The following is a 22,276-nucleotide window of genomic DNA, read 5'->3' as shown; positions in this document are numbered from 1 at the left end:
GTCGTGCTTGGCTTTGTTTTCAACTAATCTTTTACATCTTGTGAACATTACCATTGACCTTGGTTTTTCTTCTCTGGTGAACCTCATTCTTATATGAGTCAGTTTGATTTGTTTCAAAACAGTGCATCGTTTAATCTCTCATTATCTTTACAAGAGTTTTTAGTCAAAGATTTATCCTTGGGAAATTACTAATGATTGGGTTGTATTTTCCTATGACTTTCGTATTCTTTTGAATCAATTGAAAGCTTGTTTGATGCTTCATGCCTAGTGGATCTTGTTTGAACTACTTTGATTTAAGATTCTTTCTTGTATGGCTTGACTCCTTTTCAAGTATATCCTAATATCCTTGAATATCCTTTTGAAATGGTGATTTCAAGTATACTTTTGGAGTCTTGTTTTGAATTTTTAAAGAAGTTTTGAATTCTCTTGTAAGAAGTTTTAAACGGAATTTATTTTCTGTTACTTGATTTAGATTGAAACCATGGTTCAATTTTGACGAAGTTAATTTAAAGTTGGGATGCACTATTTTAAATGAAGTTTTGGAAAGTTTCCTTGTTTAGTGGAAACCGGTTCGTTTGTAACGCACCACTTATTTCCTTTACCAAATTGTAAGCAAATTTCTACCTCAGAATTTTTTTTCTAAAGAGAGTTTAACTCCCTCTTTCACTCTTGCTATGAATGTTATACACGCTTGTTTGAATATGAACCTTGGAAATTTTTGAACAAGCATTTGATCACTTCCAAGTTTTTATGAACTGCTTTTGGTTACGTTGTGCACCTAATTATCTTTCTAAAATATTTGAGGAAATATTTTAACTTTTAGCCAAACTTGTGTGCACCTTGTTTTTAAAATTCTACATGATCTGTTTCAACATGAAGTTGTATTATAGCAAAGTCACGTTTATGCTTTTGTCACTCTCTTGAAGAATGTTTATTACTTGACTTTCTTTCAGACTGCGAAATGATTTTTCCGCAAGTTTTCGATTCTTTTATGAACAAAGCATTCAGAAGTATTTTAATCGTGCTCTTGAGTTCTGTGAGCTTTGCCTTGGGTTTGAAATATTCGCTTCTGTAAACCTCATACTTCATCGACTCAGTTTGAGTTTGTTTCAAGCTAATGCGCTGGTTTTCTTCTTGTTGATCCTATTGAACTTCTTTGATCCAAGGGTTATCTTTGAAGTTGTCAATTGATTTATTTCTAGCAAACTTCATTGCTTGAGCATCGTTGTTCATCTGGAATTGGATATATTCCTTCAAATCTGAGTATTGTCCTTGGCATTTGTCTCTTTTTTTAAGACCTCGTATTCTTCTGAGTAGACTCGAGAATTGTTTTGATATCACGTGCGACTTGTAGACGTAGTACGCGATACGTTAGTTCTTTAAGAGGTGATATGTATACGGAAGTTGAAGCGGTAGGTGTACAATGTTATGAGTTGTGGGTGTTTTGTCCCTTGCGAACGGGTTGCGGTTGTTAGGCCTATGATTGGCTATGAGGTTGTAAAATGATTGGTGGAGTTGGGAAATTGAAGTTTTGAAGTGGGGACGAGGATTGTCAGCGAACGTTATGCCGCTGTTTAAATACCAACATGCCTTGCAGCCTTTTACCACACTAATTACCACTTTGCTTTGTGAACGCCTATCTTGATTTGCACCCTATTTTGGCACCTCAAGTTTTGTAAAGCTTTAAGATCATATGACCTTGTGCATTGAGCCTATCTTATAACGTTTGCTGTAAACCCCGGTTAAATTAGTAGATAATTAGTTAATAAATTATTTTTTAATAAGAAGGATTAGAAATGCGAATATTATATCAAAATAGGGTAGAGCTCATCGAAACGAGAATTTTGACACTAATTTCGAAGAAATCGGTCCAAAAATTAGACCAAACGGACCGAACCGGTTGAACCGGATCCAAACCGGGCCGTCGGTCCAACCGGACCAACTCATTAAAATGAAGCTGAACCCCTTTCTCTCCCTCATTTGGATGCAGCAGCGTGAAACACTTCCAGGGAGGGGAGAAAGCTTCCGTAACTTTACGGTAAATTTCCGATCCCCGTAACTTCTCCGTCCGAGCTCCAATCGCCGCACCGTTTGCGGCCACGCGTCCACCGCGTCGAGCTCTACATTTCTACCGGAACAATTTCACTGGTAACTTGTTTAATCACTCTCAGCCCTCTTTTCTCCCAATTTTTGAATTTTAAGTGGGAATGTTGAATTTCTTTGATTTCTGATGTTTTAGGATCCAATTAGCTTGAGAGAAACGTTCACTCTTGCTTATGTGAAGCTTGGGTAAGGTGAGGATACGATAATTCTATTTTAATTTCATTAAATTTGAGCTTTGAGTATTAAATTGGGTATATATGTATTATGAATGTGTATTAGGTTGAAAATAAATAATTGGAGCTTGAAATTGTGAATACTGGAACTTGGAGGAAGCGGATTAGTTGAGTTTTGAGGGGCTGTTTTGGTTTTGAATAAATAGCTTTGGTCGTTACGTGGAAATCGGCTAAGGTATGGTTTAGGTTTCTTACATTTAATATATAATGTTCTGTGAAAACTTAGGCTAGATGACCATAGGATAAGTTGGAATGCAGGTGTATATTTAATATTTAGTAATTTGTCGATGAATATATTTGGTTGAAGTTTATTGGATAATTAGTTTTTAATTTTGGATGGTGAATGTTGTTATGTTAATTTGGAGAGAATTATGGTTGAATGTTATTGTTGATTAACTAATGATTTGGTGAATTATTGATTTGAGGTATAACTATTGTGGAGGTTGTTGTGATAATGAGGTATTTTGTGTTAAAAGCCTAGGATTTGTGAACTATGATCCTTAGTTGAATTTTGGTTGTTGGATTTGAATATTGTATGAGTTTAATTGTTGATTTGAGGTAGATTTATTGTGGTGGTTGTTATGATGATGAGAAAGGGTATGTTGAATTGAAAAGAATACAGGTTTGGACCCAAACAGGGTGGCAAAGTCCGAGTTTTAGAGGAGATGCTGCCGAAATTTTATAAAAATTAGAGATTTTGTTTATATGATTATTTAAAAAGATTTAGATTTAAAGGTTATATGGTTTGATTTTGAGTTATTAAGAAAATGAGCATGTTTTAAGTTTAGTTCATTTGGAAAAGAATGAATTATGTTTTAAATTGGAACTATTGATGGACGGAATGAGAGGTGTGATAATGAAGGATAATGATTGAATATGATTGACATATAATGATGAATGAGATGTGATTGAGAATGATGTGGATGTTGATGAATTTTAATTGAATTATTTATATGGCTTATGAATTTGAATAATCTGAGATACGAGATTCCCTGGATTAAGTGCCATGGCTTGCCACCACGTGTACCAGGTTGAAAACTCGATACTCTGTTGACCCTACGACGTAAGTGTGACCGGGCACTATATAAATTCCCGGGAATGTTACCCCCATTGAGCAATATTGATTATTTGAGAAAAATCTATGCATAGACTCTTGGGGATGCACGTCGGGGGACAGTCTAAGGACAATTCAGACTTGTCGGGTTGGCTGGATAACCGACAGATGAGCCTCATCAGCCATAGGACAGGCATGCATCATATGCATATTACTTGAATTACTTGCTTGTGCTCTAATTGGGTGTGCCTATCTGTATTTTCCATGCTAAATGTGTATTTGTTACCTGCAGTAGTTGTAACCTTCTTGTGTTTGCCTTTATCTGTCTATTTGTCCGTGAAAATGCATGATGGAGTTGGAGGTATGGAGGAATGGCAGTATAGGACTTAGATTTAAGGTTAAGTTAAGTTAGGATTAAATATTTTTAGGAAACCACCTTTTATGGCTTCTGTTTAATACTTTAAGCTCTATAATCTGAGTGTCGGCGTTTTAGGATTGCCTCTGGCATTCCCAGGACCTTATATATTATGTGTGTGGCACCTTTACCATACTGAGAACCTCCGGTTCTCATTCCATACTATGTTGTTATTTTTCAGATGCAGGTCGAGAGGCATCTCGTTAGGCGTCTGGACTCTTGAAGCGGAGTGGTTACTGGGATATTTTGTTATGCTATGATGTATATATATGTACTTAGTTTTCTCTCCGCATGACTTATTCTTTTTGATCCTCTTAGAGGTTTATGGAGAGGCAGGATTGTGTATATGTACTTTTGGGTTTTGGATATGTATGTATATATATGTGTAAATATTCTCCGGCCAGTCTTGACTTCGCAGGCTGAGTTAGGAGCTTGATATTTTGTATCTTTGGCACTCTATTCCCACTTCTGTTAGCTTATGTTTGATAGTTATGGTTTTCTTAGCACGTAAGTTAACTCGTTCCTTGAGCGTTGCGCCTTTATTGTGCGATTTTTATTTCCCCCTTTTCTTCAAGGCTCCTAGCATATTATAACTCTTCTGCTATTATATGTACTTATTTTATTTTAGAGGTCGTAATACCACATCACCTCTGTTTTACGACTTAAGCGTAAAGCTTTGTGTGGTAGGGTGTTACATTAATGGTATCAGAGCAGTTCGTTCCTATAGAGCCTGAAAGACGGACTGATTGTGCTTCTGTGCATTCTCTGTATCTGTGTTTATGTGCTATTAGGATATCTGATTGATATATATGGCATAAAAGTTTGTGAGCATGCATTTGGAACTTAAAGCATTAGACCTGCGATATTGAGACTGATCAACTTAATATCACTTGTTTGGTGTGTATAGGGACCAGATGTCGACTCGCGGACGCGGTCGCGGGCGAGGTAGAGGTAGGACAGGCACCGTTACTCCTGTACCCACAGGGACTGATCCAGTAGACTTTATGGCTGCCTTGGGAAATATGGCTGCAGCTATGCAGGCAACAGCTGAGGCACTGGGTAATCAGATAAATCAGGGTAATCATGGGAACAATAATGATAGAGACGGTCCTATGACACTTGCTACATTTCTGAAAGTTCGCCCTCCGACTTTTAGGGGAACCTCAAATCCCACTGATGCAGATAATTGGATTCAGGCTATGGAAAGGGCATTACAGGCACAACAGGTTCCTGAAGAGCAATGGGTTGAATTTGGAACTTATCAGTTGCAAGGTGAAGCTCAGTATTGGTGGCAGGGAACACGACGTATCCTGCAGCCTGATGGTGCTGCGATTCCTTGGGAGGTTTTCCGGACAGAGTTCTATAAGAAATATTTTCCTAATTCAGCCAGAAATGCCAAGGAACTTGAATTAATGCAGTTAAAGCAGGGACAGATGACTATTGCTGAGTATACTAGCAAATTTGAGGAGTTATGTCGCTTTTCTCGTATCTGTCAAGGTGCGCCTGAAGATTTTGCTGAATGGAAGTGTATTAAATATGAGGGAGGTCTTCGGAGCAATATTCTGAGCTTCGTTGCCCCAATGGAGATCAGGGTATTTTCTGAATTGGTGAATAAGAGTAGGGTGGCTGAGGATTGTGTGAGGAAGGCGGCAGCAGAGAAAGGGAGTTTGAGGATGCCTTTTCAGAGGCCTTCAGGGAGGAACTTTGCTCCGAGAGGTAGGAATTTCAAACGTGGAGGTTTTGTTTCGCAGCAGACTCAGGGTCAAGGTAATTACAGAAGGCCGAATACCAATGCTAGTCAAGGAAAAAGGTTTGGGAAGCAGCCACAGCAAGATCTGAATTGTCAGAAGTGCGGAAAGTATCATCCTGGAGTTCCGTGCAGACTAGGACTTGGAGTGTGCTATTCCTGTGGACAGCCCGGGCATATAGCCAGTAATTGCCCTGAGAAGAAGAAGTATGAGACTGGTAGGGTGCAGCAGCCGGGGAGAGTATACACCACTTCTACCATTGGTGCTGAGGGATCTGAGACACTGATTAGAGGTAATTGTGAAATGGCTGGTAAAATCTTAAATGCTTTATTTGATTCAGGAGCAAGTCATTCATTTATTGCATTTGAAAAGGCCCATGAATTAGGATTGAGAATGGTGGTTCTAGGTTATGATTTGAAAGTATATAATGCTACTCATGAAGCTATGGTGACTAGGATAGAATGTCCACAAGTTCCTTTTCGAGTGCAACAGCGTGAATTTGTGCATGATTTGATTTGTTTGCCTATGACTGGTCTTGATCTCATTTTGGGATTGGATTGGTTATCCAAGAATCATGTTTTACTTGATTGTTCTAAAAAGTCAGTACAGTTTATGCCGGAAGGGTCAGAAGCACCGGTTGTGGTGAATAGTTACTATTTGAATTCTATGATAGTAAACTGTTCTGGAACCGAATGTCAGGGTATTATGTTATTAACTGCGGGAGTATCAGGTGATGATCAGAGTTTAGAGCAGATTCCTGTTGTATGTGAATTTTCAGATGTGTTTCCGGATGATATTAATGAATTTCCGCCTAATCGGGAAGTTGAATTCGAAATTGAGTTGGTGCCTGGAGCCGGTCCGATTTCAATTACTCCTTATAGGATGTCACCTTTAGAAATGGCTGAACTGAAAGCTCAGCTGGAAGATCTGTTGGGTAAGCATTTTATCCGACCAAGTGTTTCTCCGTGGGGAGCGCCAGTGTTACTGGTAAAGAAGAAGGATGGGAGTATGCGGCTGTGTGTCGATTATCGGCAATTGAATAAGATCACTGTGAAGAATAAATATCTGTTGCCTAGAATCGATGATCTAATGGATCAGTTACAGGGTGCCGGTGTATTTTCTAAGATTGATTTGCGATCCGGATATCATCAGATAAGGGTTAGAGACGAGGATATTCCGAAAACTGCTTTCAGAACCCGTTATGGTCATTATGAGTATACAGTGATGTCTTTCGGGTTAACTAATGCCCCGGCAGTATTTATGGATTATATGAATAGGATTTTTCGACCGTATCTGGACAAGTTTGTTATTGTCTTCATTGATGACATTCTTGTTTATTCTAAGACTGAAGAGGAACATGCTGATCACTTGCGGATTGTGCTTCAAATTCTGAGAGATAGGAAGTTATATGCTAAGTTATCTAAATGTGAGTTCTGGAAGAGTGAAGTGAAGTTTCTTGGCCACGTGGTGAGTAAGCAGGGGATAGCTGTGGATCCTGCTAAGGTGGAAGCAGTGATGAATTGGGAGCGACCAACTTCAGTGACAGAGATCAGGAGTTTCTTAGGTTTGGTGGGGTATTATCGCAGATTCATTAAAGGATTTTCACAGCTCGCCTTACCTTTAACTAAGTTGACTAGGAAGGACACACCTTTTATCTGGACTCCGGAATGTGAAGAGAGTTTCCAGGCATTGAAGCACAAGTTGACTACTGCACCTGTATTGGTATTACCTGAACCAAGTGAACCGTTTGAAGTGTATTGTGATGCATCTCTGAAAGGGTTGGGGTGTGTTCTGATGCAGCACCAGAATGTTGTAGCATACGCCTCACGGCAATTAAGGCCGCATGAAATGAACTATCCGACACATGATTTGGAGCTTGCTGCTGTTGTGTTTGCTTTAAAGATTTGGAGGCACTATCTCTATGGTGTTAAGTTTCAAGTTTTCTCAGACCATAAGAGTTTGAAGTATCTTTTTGAGCAGAAAGAATTAAATATGCGTCAGAGGAGATGGATGGAGCTTCTAAAAGACTATGATTTTGAATTGAATTATCATCCAGGAAAAGCGAACGTTGTGGCGGACGCTTTGAGTCGAAAATCTTTATATGCAGCTTGGATGATGCTACGGGAAGAAGAATTACTAAAGGCATTTCAAGGTTTGAATTTGGGAATTAGAGAAGAATCTGGAATCCTGTGTTTGAGTCAGTTGCAGATTTCAAGTGATTTTAAATCAGAACTTCTGAAGGCTCATCGAGATAGTGAAGCGTTACATAAGGTATTACCAGCAGTTGAACAGGGAAAATAGTGGAGAGTGTCAGAAGGTCAGGATGGTTTATGGAGGTTCAAGAACCGGATTATTGTGCCTGATGTTGGAGACCTGCGACAAAGTATCTTGAAGGAAGCTCATAAGAGCGGGTTTTCAATTCACCCAGGGAGCACTAAAATGTATCAGGATCTGAAAGCGATGTTCTGGTGGCCAGGTATGAAGAATGATGTGGCATTGCATGTATCTAAATGTTTAACGTGTCAGAAGGTTAAGATTGAGCATCAGAGACCATCAGGGACCCTTCAGCCTTTGGAGATTCCACAATGGAAATGGGAGAGTATCGCAATGGATTTTGTGATAGGTTTGCCTAGAACCCGATCTGGTTGTGACGCTATTTGGGTGGTTGTGGATCGACTGACAAAATCAGCTCACTTTCTTCCTATCCAAATAAGTTGCACAATGGAGGAATTGGCTCGAATGTATATCAAAGAGATTGTCAGGTTGCATGGTGTGCCTTCTACTATCATATCTGACAGAGATCCTCGTTTCACATCAAGGTTCTGGGGAGCTTTTCAGCGTGCATTTGGGACTCAGTTAAGCTTGAGTACTGCGTATCACCCTCAGACAGATGGTCAGTCAGAAAGAACTATTCAGACCTTGGAAGATATGCTAAGAGCTTGTGTTTTGGACCAACCGGCGAGCTGGGACCGGTATATGCCATTAGTAGAGTTTGCTTATAATAATAGCTATCATGCGAGCATCGGAATGGCTCCATATGAGGCTCTGTATGGCAGGAAATGTCAATCTCCATTGTGTTGGTATGAAACTGGAGAAAGGAGTTTATTAGGGCCTGAGATGATAGCCAAAACGACTGAGCAGATAAAGAAGATTCGTAGTCGAATGCTTATATCCCAAAGCCGCCAAAAGAGCTATGCTGACCAGAGGCGAAAGCCTTTGGAGTTCGAAGAAGGAGAACATGTCTTTTTGAAAGTTACACCAACCACTGGAGTGGGAAGAGCTATTAAGACTAAGAAACTGAATCCCCGTTATATTGGACCGTTTGAGATCCTGAAGAGAATTGGGCCAGTGGCTTATAGAATTGCCTTACCGCCGTATCTTTCGAATTTGCACGATGTGTCCCATGTGTCACAGCTTCGGAAGTATAATCCTGACGCAAGTCATGTTCTAGAACCAGAACCAATCCAAGTGAGAGAAGATCTAACACTCCCAGTAATTCCGGTGAGGATTGATGACACCAGTGTTAAACGATTACGAGGAAGGGAAGTATCATTGGTAAAAGTAGCTTGGAGACGAGCTGGTATCGAGGAACATACCTGGGAACTCGAATCAGATATGCGAAAGGACTATCCACATCTCTTTTCAGGTAACTATATTTGAATTTTGAGGGCAAAATTCTTTATTAGGTGGGTAGGATGTAAACCCCGGTTAAATTAGTAAATAATTAGTTAATAAATTATTTTTTAATAAGGAGGATTAGAAATGCGAATATTATATCAAAATAGGGTAGAGCTCATCGAAATGAGAATTTTGACACTAATTTCGAAGAAATTGGTCCAAAAATTAGACCAAACGGACCGAACCGATTGAACCGGATCCAAACCGGGCCGTCGGTCCAACCGGACCAACTCATTAAAATGAAGCTGAACCCCTTTCTCTCCCTCATTTGGATGCAGCAGCGTGAAACACTTCCAGGGAGGGGAGAAAGCTTCCGTAACTTTACGGTAAATTTTCGATCCCCGTAACTTCTCCGTCCGAGCTCCAATCGCCGCACCGTTTGCGGCCACGCGTCCACCGCGTCGAGCTCTACATTTCTACCGGAACAATTTCACTGGTAACTTGTTTAATCACTCTCAGCCCTCTTTTCTCCCAATTTTCGAATTTTAAGTGGGAATGTTGAATTTCTTTGATTTCTGATGTTTTAGGATCCAATTAGCTTGAGAGAAACGTTCACTCTTGCTTATGTGAAGCTTGGGTAAGGTGAGGATACGATAATTCTATTTTAATTTCATTAAATTTGAGCTTTGAGTATTAAATTGGGTATATATGTATTATGAATGTGTATTAGGTTGAAAATAAATAATTGGAGCTTGAAATTGTGAATACTGGAACTTGGAGGAAGCGGATTAGTTGAGTTTTGAGGGGCTGTTTTGGTTTTGAATAAATAGCTTTGGTCGTTACGTGGAAATCGGCTAAGGTATGGTTTAGGTTTCTTACATTTAATATATAATGTTCTGTGAAAACTTAGGCTAGATGACCATAGGATAAGTTGGAATGCAGGTGTATATTTAATATTTAGTAATTTGTCGATGAATATATTTGGTTGAAGTTTATTGGATAATTAGTTTTTAATTTTGGATGGTGAATGTTGTTATGTTAATTTGGAGAGAATTATGGTTGAATGTTATTGTTGATTAACTAATGATTTGGTGAATTATTGATTTGAGGTATAACTATTGTGGAGGTTGTTGTGATAATGAGGTATTTTGTGTTAAAAGCCTAGGATTTGTGAACTATGATCCTTAGTTGAATTTTGGTTGTTGGATTTGAATATTGTATGAGTTTAATTGTTGATTTGAGGTAGATTTATTGTGGTGGTTGTTATGATGATGAGAAAGGGTATGTTGAATTGAAAAGAATACAGGTTTGGACCCAAACAGGGTGGCAAAGTCCGAGTTTTAGAGGAAATGCTGCCGAAATTTTATAAAAATTAGAGATTTTGTTTATATGATTATTTAAAAAGATTTAGATTTAAAGGTTATATGGTTTGATTTTGAGTTATTAAGAAAATGAGCATGTTTTAAGTTTAGTTCATTTGGAAAAGAATGAATTATGTTTTGAATTGGAACTATTGATGGACGGAATGAGAGGTGTGATAATGAAGGATAATGATTGAATATGATTGACATATAATGATGAATGAGATGTGATTGAGAATGATGTGGATGTTGATGAATTTTAATTGAATTATTTATATGGCTTATGAATTTGAATAATCTGAGATACGAGATTCCCTGGATTAAGTGCCGTGGCTTGCCACCACGTGTACCAGGTTGAAAACTCGATACTCTGTTGACCCTACGACGTAAGTGTGACCGGGCACTATATAAATTCCCGGGAATGTTACCCCCATTGAGCAATATTGATTATTTGAGAAAAATCTATGCATAGACTTTTGGGGATGCACGTCGGGGGACAGTCTAAGGACAATTCAGACTTGTCGGGTTGGCTGGATAACCGACAGATGAGCCTCATCAGCCATAGGACAGGCATGCATCATATGCATATTACTTGAATTACTTGCTTGTGCTCTAATTGGGTGTGCCTATCTGTATTTTCCATGCTAAATGTGTATTTGTTACCTGCAGTAGTTGTAACCTTCTTGTGTTTGCCTTTATCTGTCTATTTGTCCGTGAAAATGCATGATGGAGTTGGAGGTATGGAGGAATGGCAGTATAGGACTTAGATTTAAGGTTAAGTTAAGTTAGGATTAAATATTTTTAGGAAACCACCTTTTATGGCTTCTGTTTAATACTTTAAGCTCTATAATCTGAGTGTCGGCGTTTTAGGATTGCCTCTGGCATTCCCAGGACCTTATATATTATGTGTGTGGCACATTTACCATACTGAGAACCTCCGGTTCTCATTCCATACTATGTTGTTATTTTTCAGATGCAGGTCGAGAGGCATCTCGTTAGGCGTCTGGACTCTTGAAGCGGAGTGGTTACTGGGATATTTTGTTATGCTATGATGTATATATATGTACTTAGTTTTCTCTCCGCATGACTTATTCTTTTTTATCCTCTTAGAGGTTTATGGAGAGGCAGGATTGTGTATATGTACTTTTGGGTTTTGGATATGTATGTATATATATGTGTAAATATTCTCCGGCCAGTCTTGACTTCGCAGGCTGAGTTAGGAGCTTGATATTTTGTATCTTTGGCACTCTATTCCCACTTCTGTTAGCTTATGTTTGATAGTTATGGTTTTCTTAGCACGTAAGTTAACTCGTTCCTTGAGCGTTGCGCCCTTATTGTGCGATTTTTATTTCCCCCTTTTCTTCAAGGCTCCTAGCATATTATAACTCTTCTGCTATTATATGTACTTATTTTATTTTAGAGGTCGTAATACCACATCACCTCTGTTTTACGACTTAAGCGTAAAGCTTTGTGTGGTAGGGTGTTACATTTGCTTTGCAATCACACTCCTACCTTTGCACCCTTATGCATATGACAATCAAAGTATTTGAAAATCGTATATATGATTATATTTTGAGATATTTTTGCTTCTTCCTTAAATGTGTTCAAGGGTGAACAGTTATGGGATTTCTTTCATTTTGTATCAATTTTCGAGGGCGAAAATTTTTATAAGGTGGGTAGAATGTAAGACCCAGAACTTTGAAAAGTCTTATTATGATCAAGTCTCAAATCATATAGTTATTTATAGCCTTAATTTCAGAGATTGTTTTATTAAGGATAATTAAGGCAAGTTTTGATTTATTAAACTTGAGACAAGTTATGATTTATTATCCAATTTGATAATTATTGGATTATTTTCTATAATTATATTATAAAGTTGGTAGTTGTGAAATAATAAGGATTTTTATATTATTCGGATTAAATAATTAATATTTTAAATATTAATACTGTTACTTTGGAAAATAAAGGGTTTAATTATATTATTTCTAATTATTTTGATTTGGGCATTTTATGAAAAATAATTTATAAAATTGATGAGCAAATAGTATTTTTATACACTAATTTTGTTGGGTTAAAATTTGTTCCTAATTACTATATTACCCCTACTTTTATTTGAAATTACAAAAGTAACCCTAACCCTAAGTTTCAAAAATGAAACCCTAATCCTATACCCAGCAGCCGCCACCTTTCTTCTTCCCCTCAGCAGCTGCAACCTCTCTTTCCCAAGCAGACACACACACGCACAGCTTCCCCCACAACCCAGCAGCTGCGCAGCCCTATCCTAGCCACAACACAGTTTTCTATCTCTCTTTCCATGAATGGAAAACAATAGAAGCAGAAAGGGAGAGATGGAGCAGAGTTGCAATCCGGGGAGGGGATGAGCCGCGCGGTCGTCGGTCATCTCGGCGCCGTGCTTAGATCGCGTCCAGCCCTCGTCGCCGCCGACCCGTGACGCTGCCTCCAGAATCGCGCGAAGGACAGAGGGAGGAGAGAGAGAGATCGAGGCGAGCCTTGAGGAAGTGAGCTGCACGAAAATGGAGAAGGAGAACGGCGCCGTCCCTTGCCGTGATCGAAGCTTGCTGCCGCCGCGTTGCTCGGGACTGTCGCACCGCCACTGTCGCTGGGAAGACCGCCGCCGCTGTTCGAGAGGCCACCTCTGCTGCGAATCAGGACTGAGGTGAGAAAGAGAGGACTGCGAAGGTGGGAAGTCGCTCTGCCCAATCTCCGCTTGTGCTGCCAGACCCGCCGCGGTCAGCTGTCACGGGGTCGCCGTCAAGCCGTGTCGGAGGAGGAGCGCCGCCGCCGTGCCTCCATCGTCACTGAGGACGCCGGTTGTCGCTGTCGCCATCAGAAAAGGGCTCAGGTCGCCGCCAGTGTCGCTGCCGGATAAGGGAGCTGCATCTCTGTGATTCTGACTGCTGGGGATGGTCCTGTGACTTTCGGGATCTCCGTCGGAGCTCCGGGCTGAGCCTCTGCCGCTTGAGACCCTGCTGCTGTCGCCGGAAATGGTTGTCGGTAAGGGTTTTAATTGTGGTTTCTGTCCTTTTTGAATTCCGGGAATACTATAGTTGCTACGTGTTGGTTTCAGATGTCGTGATCAGAATTTGTCGCCGCTGCCGCTTGAGGTGGCTGCCGGGCTGTTGCCGAGCCGGCCCAGGGAACGCCGCTGTTTCGTTTCAGCCGTCCTTTCTTAGTTTCGGTAAGTATTTATGTTTCGGAAAGCCACGCGTTAGTATTCTGTGTTGTTCGGTTAAAGAATATGAGTTTTGACAACGTGGGGTTGAGTCCTGATTATTATATGTTGCGAATAGTGTTGCGATGGTTATTGCGAAAGTGGCTGGGAGCTGAGGTTTTGGTTGCCGTCAGTTCGGGTTGAGGCGGAAATGGACTTGATGAGGCGTTTGGATTATGGAATTGCGTTTTGAGGTAGGGGCGCTTTCCAAAAACTATGCTTTATGTGTTGGAATTATTACATATGGATACTGTTGTGAGAAAATGTGTATTTGGTGATTGTATCGGCCTTATGTATAATTTGATTGTATCGAATGATTATGAATGTTTGTTTGGCTGAATTGTTGTGCGGCTTTGTGAAATGTAATCTTTGGAAGTTGATTCTTTAAAGATTTGAAATGAGTTTAATCCGTTGAGGATTGGTTTGAATTGAGTCAATTATTTAGATGATGTGAAAGATAGAACACTTTTGAATTCAGCCTGGTTTACTTTAATTGACTTGGTTTCGGACAAATGATTTATTGCTGAATCGATTCTTTAAAGCTTTGGAAATGAGTTAAATCGATTGATATTGAGTTGATTTTGAAATAGTATCCTTGAGATACGCCACTGAGGCGATTGTTGGATTTAGCTTGATTTGAATTGATTTCTGATTTCGTGTTGTTGAAAAGGAATGAGGAACGGTTTAGTTGGGACCCGAACCGGGTGGCAAAAGTCCAAGTTTTAGGGGAGGTGCTGCCGAAATTTTTATAAAATCTTAGTTTTGTTTGAAAGGTTATTTAAAAGGTTTGGATTTGAGAAATTGTATTATTTGATTTATTAAGAGGATATTTATGCTTTCCAACTTAATTTATTTGATGAACCTTATACGTTGAGTTCGGCTTATTTAGAACTGAACTATTTTTACCGTTTGAATCACTGAAGGAAATAATGATGCTCTAATATTGATTTCAATATAAAAAGGAGTTTTTAGTGATTTTTAAAGGAACCTAGACTTTTGATTGAGTAATCAAGTTTGAGGCATTTTGGAAGAGTTGGAAAAATGGGTTCCAAAAAGAAATCTGAAAGCGGTTTGATTCAAATGAACCGGTTCCGTTTCAAATGAGTTGATTTTTGGACCGGGTTGGAACTTGTGATTTTGTATGGTTCGGTTTCATAATAAATTCAATTTTATTTACTTGAACCGAGAATCTATGATTTTAAGAGTTTCAATGAATTTTAAGGAATTGATGCAAGTTGACCTTCCCCTAAAGACTTGGGACTCTGCCGAAAAACTTTTGTTATGAAATTCCACCGCTGGGTGAGTGATTTTGGATACTTTGAAATAAATCCTTAACTTGCCATAGTTTTGGAAGTTTCTGAAAGAGAATGCCGAGAGTGGCTTTATTTTAAAGAGGGAACTCACCTTGAGTAAAAGTGGCTTGTGAGCCTGAGATGATTTGAGAAATGAGATCTTTAAAGCCAAGGCTGAAAAGAGTTGAAATTTGATTTCAAAGTGAAATGACTTGAGAAAAGTGATTTATGGCTTAAATGCCGGTTTTATGAATTTGATGATGTTGAGTGTGGAAGTGCTGTTTTGTTATGGGCCGGAATGGCTATGTATGATTATGAATATTGGCTGGTTTTGGATTGAACCGTGAGCCGGAATGGCTGTGTATGATATTGATTTATGGCTGATTGTCGAATGAGTTATGGGCCGTATGGCTGACTATGAATTATGAATTTAAGCCGGATGGCTGAGATGGATGTTGATCCATGGTTGGGACTGAATGAATATATGCTTGAAATGCCTGGGCAGTAGCAAGGGTTGTGGTTCGTCCCACTTGCTCCAGGTCAGAGATTGTGACGCCTGGGTAGTAGCGGTAGTAGTGGTGATTCCACTCGCTCCAGGTTGAGCTGTTAAACACCCGCCTGGGTAGTAGCCGCAGTAGTGGTTGTTCCACTGGCTCCGAGTTGAGCGGGTAGTAGCAATGGGGTTGTAGCTCAAACCTACTTGCTCCGCGAGGGGTGTTTCTGTCCATGGTTAGCTACCAGGACGTGTCGGGTTGGCTATATAACCGACAGATGATATCATCAGCCACTAGGGACAGGCATGCATCATATGCATCTATGTGACATTGTTTGGGTGTGCATATTGTACTTGGTTTGCCTTTGTGATTAACTGCTAATTGTTCTACTTGCTGTAACTGTTTGTTTGTGCTTGAACTTCCTGTCTGTGTTTGCAATTGGGACTCTGTTGGATTGTGGTGATTTGGTTGATGGTTGGATTGTTTGGGCCTAGGGCCGTGGTTGGATTGAGATGGACCGATGGTTGGTTTCGGTTTTGTGTTTCTAATTTGGAAAAAAATATGAAAGGCTATTTTGGTTCAGCATAGATAAACCTTTTTGAAAGGCTTTTAGCGTTTTTGAGAATTGAACGGTTCCTCTTTCAGAAAAGATTTCCGACTTTACCTTATTGAAAACTGTTGTTTTTGAAAAGAGGCATAAGACATTTATTAATCACTGGTGCGGTTATCTCATGTATCCTATTACAGTAATTCCCAAAAACCCTCTACTGAGAACCCTTTCGAGGATGATGTTCTCACCCCCCTACATTTTTCCCCCTTTCAGGATATGGGCGTAGAAGTTACGAAGAGCTTATTTAATTGTTGTTGTGATGCTCTGTATTGTTTTAGTTATGGTTTATTGTACCCTCGCCTTTATCTTGATATAATCTGTAAGAGGGATAGGAATTGTATTGGTTAATGCTTGTAAAGTTATTTATATATATTTATGTATATATATGGATGTACTCTTTATGAGTTGTTGTAAGTTGTATGGTATGTATGGATGTACGTTATCGAACGAAAGTATTTTTGGGAGCGGTATTGCGATTTAAAGTTTTAAACAGGCTCATATTTTAGTATTAAATAATATAAAAGTCGTCGTAATATCCGAACTATAAGAGTCGCGCAGCCGGAAGCGTGAGCTTTGGTAGTTAGGGTGTTACAGATTTACTACAGAAACACGTAATTCGAACTTCATAAATTTGATTTATATAAATATGTAAATTGAGACATGTACGTAGCCTTTTTTATTTTGGGGGATATACGTAAAATTAGTTTGCAAATGGCTTATAATGGTGATTTATCCCACATATTATAACTTGTGAAATCATAATATTTTGAGAAGTAATGTATAGACAAATTAAAAGTTGAGAAGTCTGAAAAATTTTAGAAAAAAATTACATGTTGATCCATAAGATTTTTTCTAAAAAAATTTGTCCATAGTCTATGATTAATAACTTTAAAATTATATATGTTATTTATTTTATAAATATTTTTTATTTTATAAAGACTTATAATTTTGTTATCGGCGATGTTAGTGGTTATAGAGAGATTTTTATCTTTAAATAAATTATAAAGAAATTAAAAATAAAATTGGTTGCTATTTTTTTTTAAATTCATTTAGTTTTAGTTTAAATTAAAATTAAATTATATATTCAATTTATATTTATTTTTTTATCCTAATGATTATATATAATAGATAATATATATGAGCATGTTTTGAAAGAAACTATTGAATTTTATATAATTGAAAGTTAACTATGAAATTAAAATTAAGATGAAGTGAAATACAATAAAAATATGAGGAGTGAAAGTAAAATAAATAATTAAAAATAAGGTAATAAAATAATTAAAAAAAGTAAAAAAGAGAGAAAAATAATGTATGTAGTTGATAAAAATACATTGTAAAAAAATTAGTATAATCAATTAATATAAAAGATGAAAGACAAAAATTAAGATATATTTTTGTTAAAAAATTCAAGAAAAATATTATGAAGAAAAACTTATTAATTAAGTTTTATGAAAATATTATAAAAAATTTAAAATATTAGTAAATAAAATAGTAACTTCTTTAAGAACTATTAACAAAATACATAAAAGCACATTCTGATTCCTAGATATAGAAAATAATAAGAGAATAATTTAAATTAAATTCATTTATTTTATTTTTTATTTATTATTTATTAAATAATTTAATATTTATTTAATTTTGGTCAAATCAGATAATATAATTGATTAGTTATAATTAATATTGTTCACCCTAATGGTACAATTGAAACATATTAAAACTCTAAAGGTAAAATTAAAACTAAATATTAAGGATAAAATTAAAATAAAAATGCATTTTGTAATACCCTAACTACCAAAGCTCACGCTTTCGGCGGCGCAACTCTGATAGCTCGGACATTACGACGACAGTTATACTATTTAATACTAAAATATGAGCCTGTTTAAAACTTTAAACCGCAAAGCCGCTCCAAAAATACTTTTTTTCGATAACGTACATCCATAGATACCATACAACTTATAAAGACTCACAAAGAGTACATCCAAATATATATATATATATATATATATATATATATATATATATATATATAACATTACAAGCATTAACCAATACAATTCATATCCCTCTTACAGAATATATCAAGATAAAGGCGAGGTACAACAAGTAATAATCTAAAGCAAGACAGAGCATTTCAACAACTAAATAAACTTTTCGTGGCTTCTGCGCCCATATCCTGAAAGGGGAAAAATGTAGGGGGTGAGAACATCATCCTCGAAAGGGTTCTCAGTAGAGGGTTTTTGGAAATTACTGTAATAGGATACGTGAAGATAAACCGTACCAGTGATTAATAACTGTCTTATGCCCCTTTTCAAAAATAAAGGTTTACAACAAAAGAAAAATCTGAAATCCTTTTCTGAAAGAGAAAATTGTTCATTTAAAACAATATTCAAAAGCATTTCAAAAGGTTTATCTATGCTGAACCAAATTAGCCTTTCACACATTTCCAAACCATAACCACAAAATCGAAACCAACCATCGGTCCATCTCAATTCAACCACGGTCCTAGGCCCAAACAATCCAACCAACAACCAATCACCACGATCCAAAGAGTCCCAATTGCAAACACAGATAGGAAGTTCAAGCGCAAACAAACAGTTACAGCAAATAGAACAAGTAGCAATTAATCTCAAGTAATCACATGGGCAAACCAAGTACAATATGCACACACAAACAATGTCACATAGATGCATATGATGCATGCCTGTCTCTAGTGGCTGATGATATCATCTGTCGGTTATAGAGCCAACCCGACAAGTCCTGATAACTAACCATTAGACTGTCCCTCTGTCGTATCTCCCCAACTCGAGTTATACTCAATATAAACTTGATCATAATTATGATCCATATCCATCACCCTCACTGGTGAATATTTATGGGGGTGAGCTCATCCGGGGCTTTCACAGTGCCCAGCCACCCTGACGACATAGGGTCAAAAGAGCTTCGAGTCTCAACCTGGAGCACGTGATGGCTAGCCACTGCTTTCTCCCAGGGAAACTCTTATCTCTGATAGTGGAAGTGCAACATTCACATTTATCAATGATTCAGCATATACATGCATTCAATCTCATCCATGGATCAACATCCATCTCAGCCATCCGGCTCACGGTTCAGTCCAGAACCAGCCAATATTCATATCATACACAGCCATTCCGGCTCACGGTTCAATCCAGAACCAACCAATATTTATAATCATACACAACCATTCCGGCTCACAACAAAATAGCACTTCCACATTCAACATCATCAATTCATAAAATCAGCATTTAAGCCATAAATCACTTTTTCCCAAATCATTTCACTCTGAAATCGAGTTCCAACTCTTTTCAGCCTTGGCTTTAAAGATCTCATTTCTCAAATCATCTCAGGCTCATAAGCTACTTTTACTCAAGGTAAATTCTCCTTTTAAAATCATGCCACTCTCGGCATCCTCTTTTCAAAACTTCCATAACCATGGAAAGTTAAAGATTCATTTTGAAACATTCAAAAATCATCCATCCAAAAATGGAATTTTATAACAAAGTTTCTCGGCAAGGTCCCAAGTCCTTAGGGGAGAATAGCATAACTCATTTCGCCAAATTCATTTAAAATCATTAAAACCTTGGCTTTCTGATTTGAGTAATAAAATAGGATCTAAGCCAAACCGAGTCACGTAATCATTTCAAGCCGTTTCCTTTACTTAGGCAAAACCAACTTCAACCCCCATGATAAATTCTAGAACGTTTCAACTGTTCAAAATTGTTTTAGTCTTGCAAGAATTCAGAGTTCAAAGAGTACTTAAAACCCTTCTCAAAACATTTCAAAATGAAACTTGTCAATAGACATTTAGGTTCTTTCAACATTATTGAAACTCCTCTAATTGAAACCCTCAAGTCAAATTCAAAGGCATTGCCCTTGTCACATTTAAAACAACTTTAAAACATAAGTTTCATCTAAATAACTTTCTCTTGAAAAAGATACAATGCCTTTCTTAAGAAGCAAGACTAAATCACAATTCCTTCTTTAATAATTCATTTCAAAAGCATGAATCATCCTTTTCTTGATATTTCAACTAAAATAGTAGAAGCCTTCAGCTCATCATTTTTCCTAGACAACATTTCAATAAAGACTCGGATTTTATAGAAATTTCGGCAGCATCTCCCCTAAAACTTGGACTTTGCCACCGGTCCGGGTCCCAACAAAACCATTCCACAATCTTTTTCCAACAGCCCAAAATCCAAAATCAATTCAAAGGCAAGCCAAAATCCAACAGTTAATCTCAATACCATATTTCAAGAAAACCGTTTCAAAAATCAAATCATTATTATCAGCCGAATAAACTCATTTCTAAAGTTTCAAAGAAACGGTTCAATAACAATCATTCATCAAAAACCAGATCATTTAAAGCAAGCCAGGCTGAATTCAAGAGTGGATTCTATTTTTCACATTCTCAATAAAATTAACTCAATTCAATTCTCAACGGATTAAACTCGATCTCAAAGCTTTAAAAGAATCAACTTGAAAAGCATTTCGTTTCACAAAACCACACAACAATCCAATCAAACAAACACCCATAATCATAAAAAACAACCAAACAATACATAGGACTGATACAATCACCAAATACACATTCTCACATCAGTACCCATATGTAATAATTCCAATAATAAACTATAGTTTTCGGAAAGTGCCCCTACCTCAAAACGCAAATCCATAACCCAAACGCCTCATCAAGTCCTTTCCGCCTCAACCCGAATTGACGGCAACCAAAACCTCAGCTCCCAGCCACTTTCGCAATAACCATATCAACACTATTCGTAACATATAATAATCAGGACTCGACCCCACGTTACCAAAACTCATATTCATTAACCAAACACAACGAAATACTAACGCGAGGCTTTCCGAAACATACTTACCAAAGAAGGAACGGCTGAACCGAACAGCGGCGGTCTCTTGAACCGGTTCGGCGGCAGCCCGTCAGCCACCTCAAGTGACAGCGGCGACCGGACTCCGGCGTTGGTAACTGAAACCCACATACAGAGGCAATAAAACTTCCGGAATCTTAAACGAATGAAAACCAAATTCAAAGCCCTTACCGGTAGAGTTTTCCAGTGACGGCAGAAGTAGCCAGAGGCTCCGGCGGTGGTCCCGGAAGTCACAGAACCACTCCCGGCGGTCAGTATCACAGAGACGCAGCTCCCTTTCCCGGCAGCGGCACCTGTGGCGGCCTGAACACTCTTCTGGCTGCAGTTTAGCTTGCCATCACCCACAGCGGCGAGCTCAAATGGTGGCGGACACAACCCTCCTCCTCCTTACTCGTTCCGATCTCCCTCTCTCCAGCGGTGACGCAGGTGGATTCCTTTCCCGTCACAGCACCCTTCGTGCGCCGTTTCCCCCGGTTCCCTTTCCCAGACGTGTTCTCTTCCCCGACAGCGGCGAAACTACACCTCCTCCCAGCCTCAGACGCGAGTTCTCCCTCTCCTTCACTCATCATGCTCGACGGCGACTACAGCCCCTTTCAGAACAGCGACGGCGGCGAGGCGTGAAGCAGCGCCCTCTCCTCCTCTTCGTGGCGGCTTTATCGGCGACAACAGTAGCGCCGTTGGAGGACATGGAAGCAGTGGTGACCGAACAAGAACACGATGAGGCTGAGGACAAATGGCGACGACGAACCGAGGTGGTGGCTCCCTGGACGACAGTGGCGCGGTAACGACTCGTAGGTCTGACGACGGCGACGCGACGGCGGTGGTGAAGCCCGACGCGCCGGCGACGCTCCTCCCTCCTCTCTTCCTTCCTTCCTTCTCCGTTTGTCCCTCACCTCACTTCCCTTTCTGTTTCGTTCTTTCCCTCTTCTGGTGGCTGGGTGTGTGTGTGTTTAGAGTAGAGAGGGTAGCAGTTGCGGCTGTTTGGGTTTGGGGGGCTAGGGCTTCATTTTTTAAACTTAGGGTTAGGGGTACTTTTGTAATTTCAAATAAAAGTAGGGGTAACATAGTAATTTGGAATAAATTTTAATCCAACAAAATTAATGTATAGAAATACTATTTGCTCATCAATTTTACAAATGATTTTCAATAAAATGTCCCAACCAAATAATTAGAAATAATATACTTAATTTCTTCATTTTCCAAAATAGCAGT

General features: G+C 38.6%; 1 protein-coding gene and 3 long non-coding RNA genes across 10 annotated transcripts; all 4 read left to right on the top strand.

Annotated features, from left to right (window-relative positions):
- Window positions 1–1,979: 1,979 nt before the first annotated feature.
- On the top strand, window positions 1,980–4,899 carry LOC140178302 (uncharacterized). The gene is made up of 4 exons (XR_011870979.1): window positions 1,980–2,148; window positions 2,240–2,294; window positions 2,383–2,511; window positions 4,713–4,899. It is a non-coding gene; the product is annotated as an uncharacterized lncRNA (long non-coding RNA).
- On the top strand, window positions 2,518–4,284 carry LOC140178303 (uncharacterized). Its single transcript, XR_011870980.1, has 2 exons — window positions 2,518–2,761; window positions 2,796–4,284. It is a non-coding gene; the product is annotated as an uncharacterized lncRNA (long non-coding RNA).
- Window positions 4,900–4,913: 14 nt separating the features above from the next.
- LOC140178301 (uncharacterized) lies at window positions 4,914–11,803 on the top strand. 6 transcript variants are annotated; one of them, XR_011870976.1, is made up of 4 exons: window positions 4,914–5,845; window positions 9,759–9,813; window positions 9,902–10,030; window positions 11,506–11,803. XR_011870976.1 is itself a non-coding variant. In XM_072214205.1 (3 exons), the coding sequence occupies exons 1-2, from the start codon at window positions 4,918–4,920 to the stop codon at window positions 9,767–9,769; spliced, it is 939 nt and encodes a 312-aa protein (XP_072070306.1). In that variant the 5' UTR covers window positions 4,914–4,917; the 3' UTR covers window positions 9,770–9,813; window positions 9,902–10,511. The 6 variants fall into 6 exon arrangements, 2 of the variants coding, with proteins under 2 accessions (XP_072070306.1, XP_072070305.1); XR_011870975.1 differs by lacking the exon at window positions 11,506–11,803 and adding an exon at window positions 10,315–10,511 and having other exon boundaries at window positions 9,902–10,280; XR_011870978.1 differs by lacking the exon at window positions 4,914–5,845 and adding an exon at window positions 9,520–9,667.
- A 1,805-nt stretch (window positions 11,804–13,608) lies between these two features.
- LOC140178857 (uncharacterized) lies at window positions 13,609–16,561 on the top strand. Of its 2 annotated transcripts, XR_011871828.1 has the most exons (3): window positions 13,609–13,731; window positions 13,844–13,958; window positions 16,374–16,561. It is a non-coding gene; the product is annotated as an uncharacterized lncRNA (long non-coding RNA). The 2 variants fall into 2 exon arrangements; XR_011871827.1 differs by lacking the exon at window positions 16,374–16,561 and having other exon boundaries at window positions 13,844–14,196.
- Window positions 16,562–22,276: the final 5,715 nt, after the last annotated feature.

Source organism: Arachis hypogaea, chromosome 14, assembly GCF_003086295.3.
Source record: "Arachis hypogaea cultivar Tifrunner chromosome 14, arahy.Tifrunner.gnm2.J5K5, whole genome shotgun sequence".
Lineage (NCBI taxonomy): Eukaryota > Viridiplantae > Streptophyta > Magnoliopsida > Fabales > Fabaceae > Arachis > Arachis hypogaea.
The sequence above is the reverse complement of the archived record's forward strand: the minus strand, read 5'-3'. Positions and strand labels throughout refer to the sequence as shown.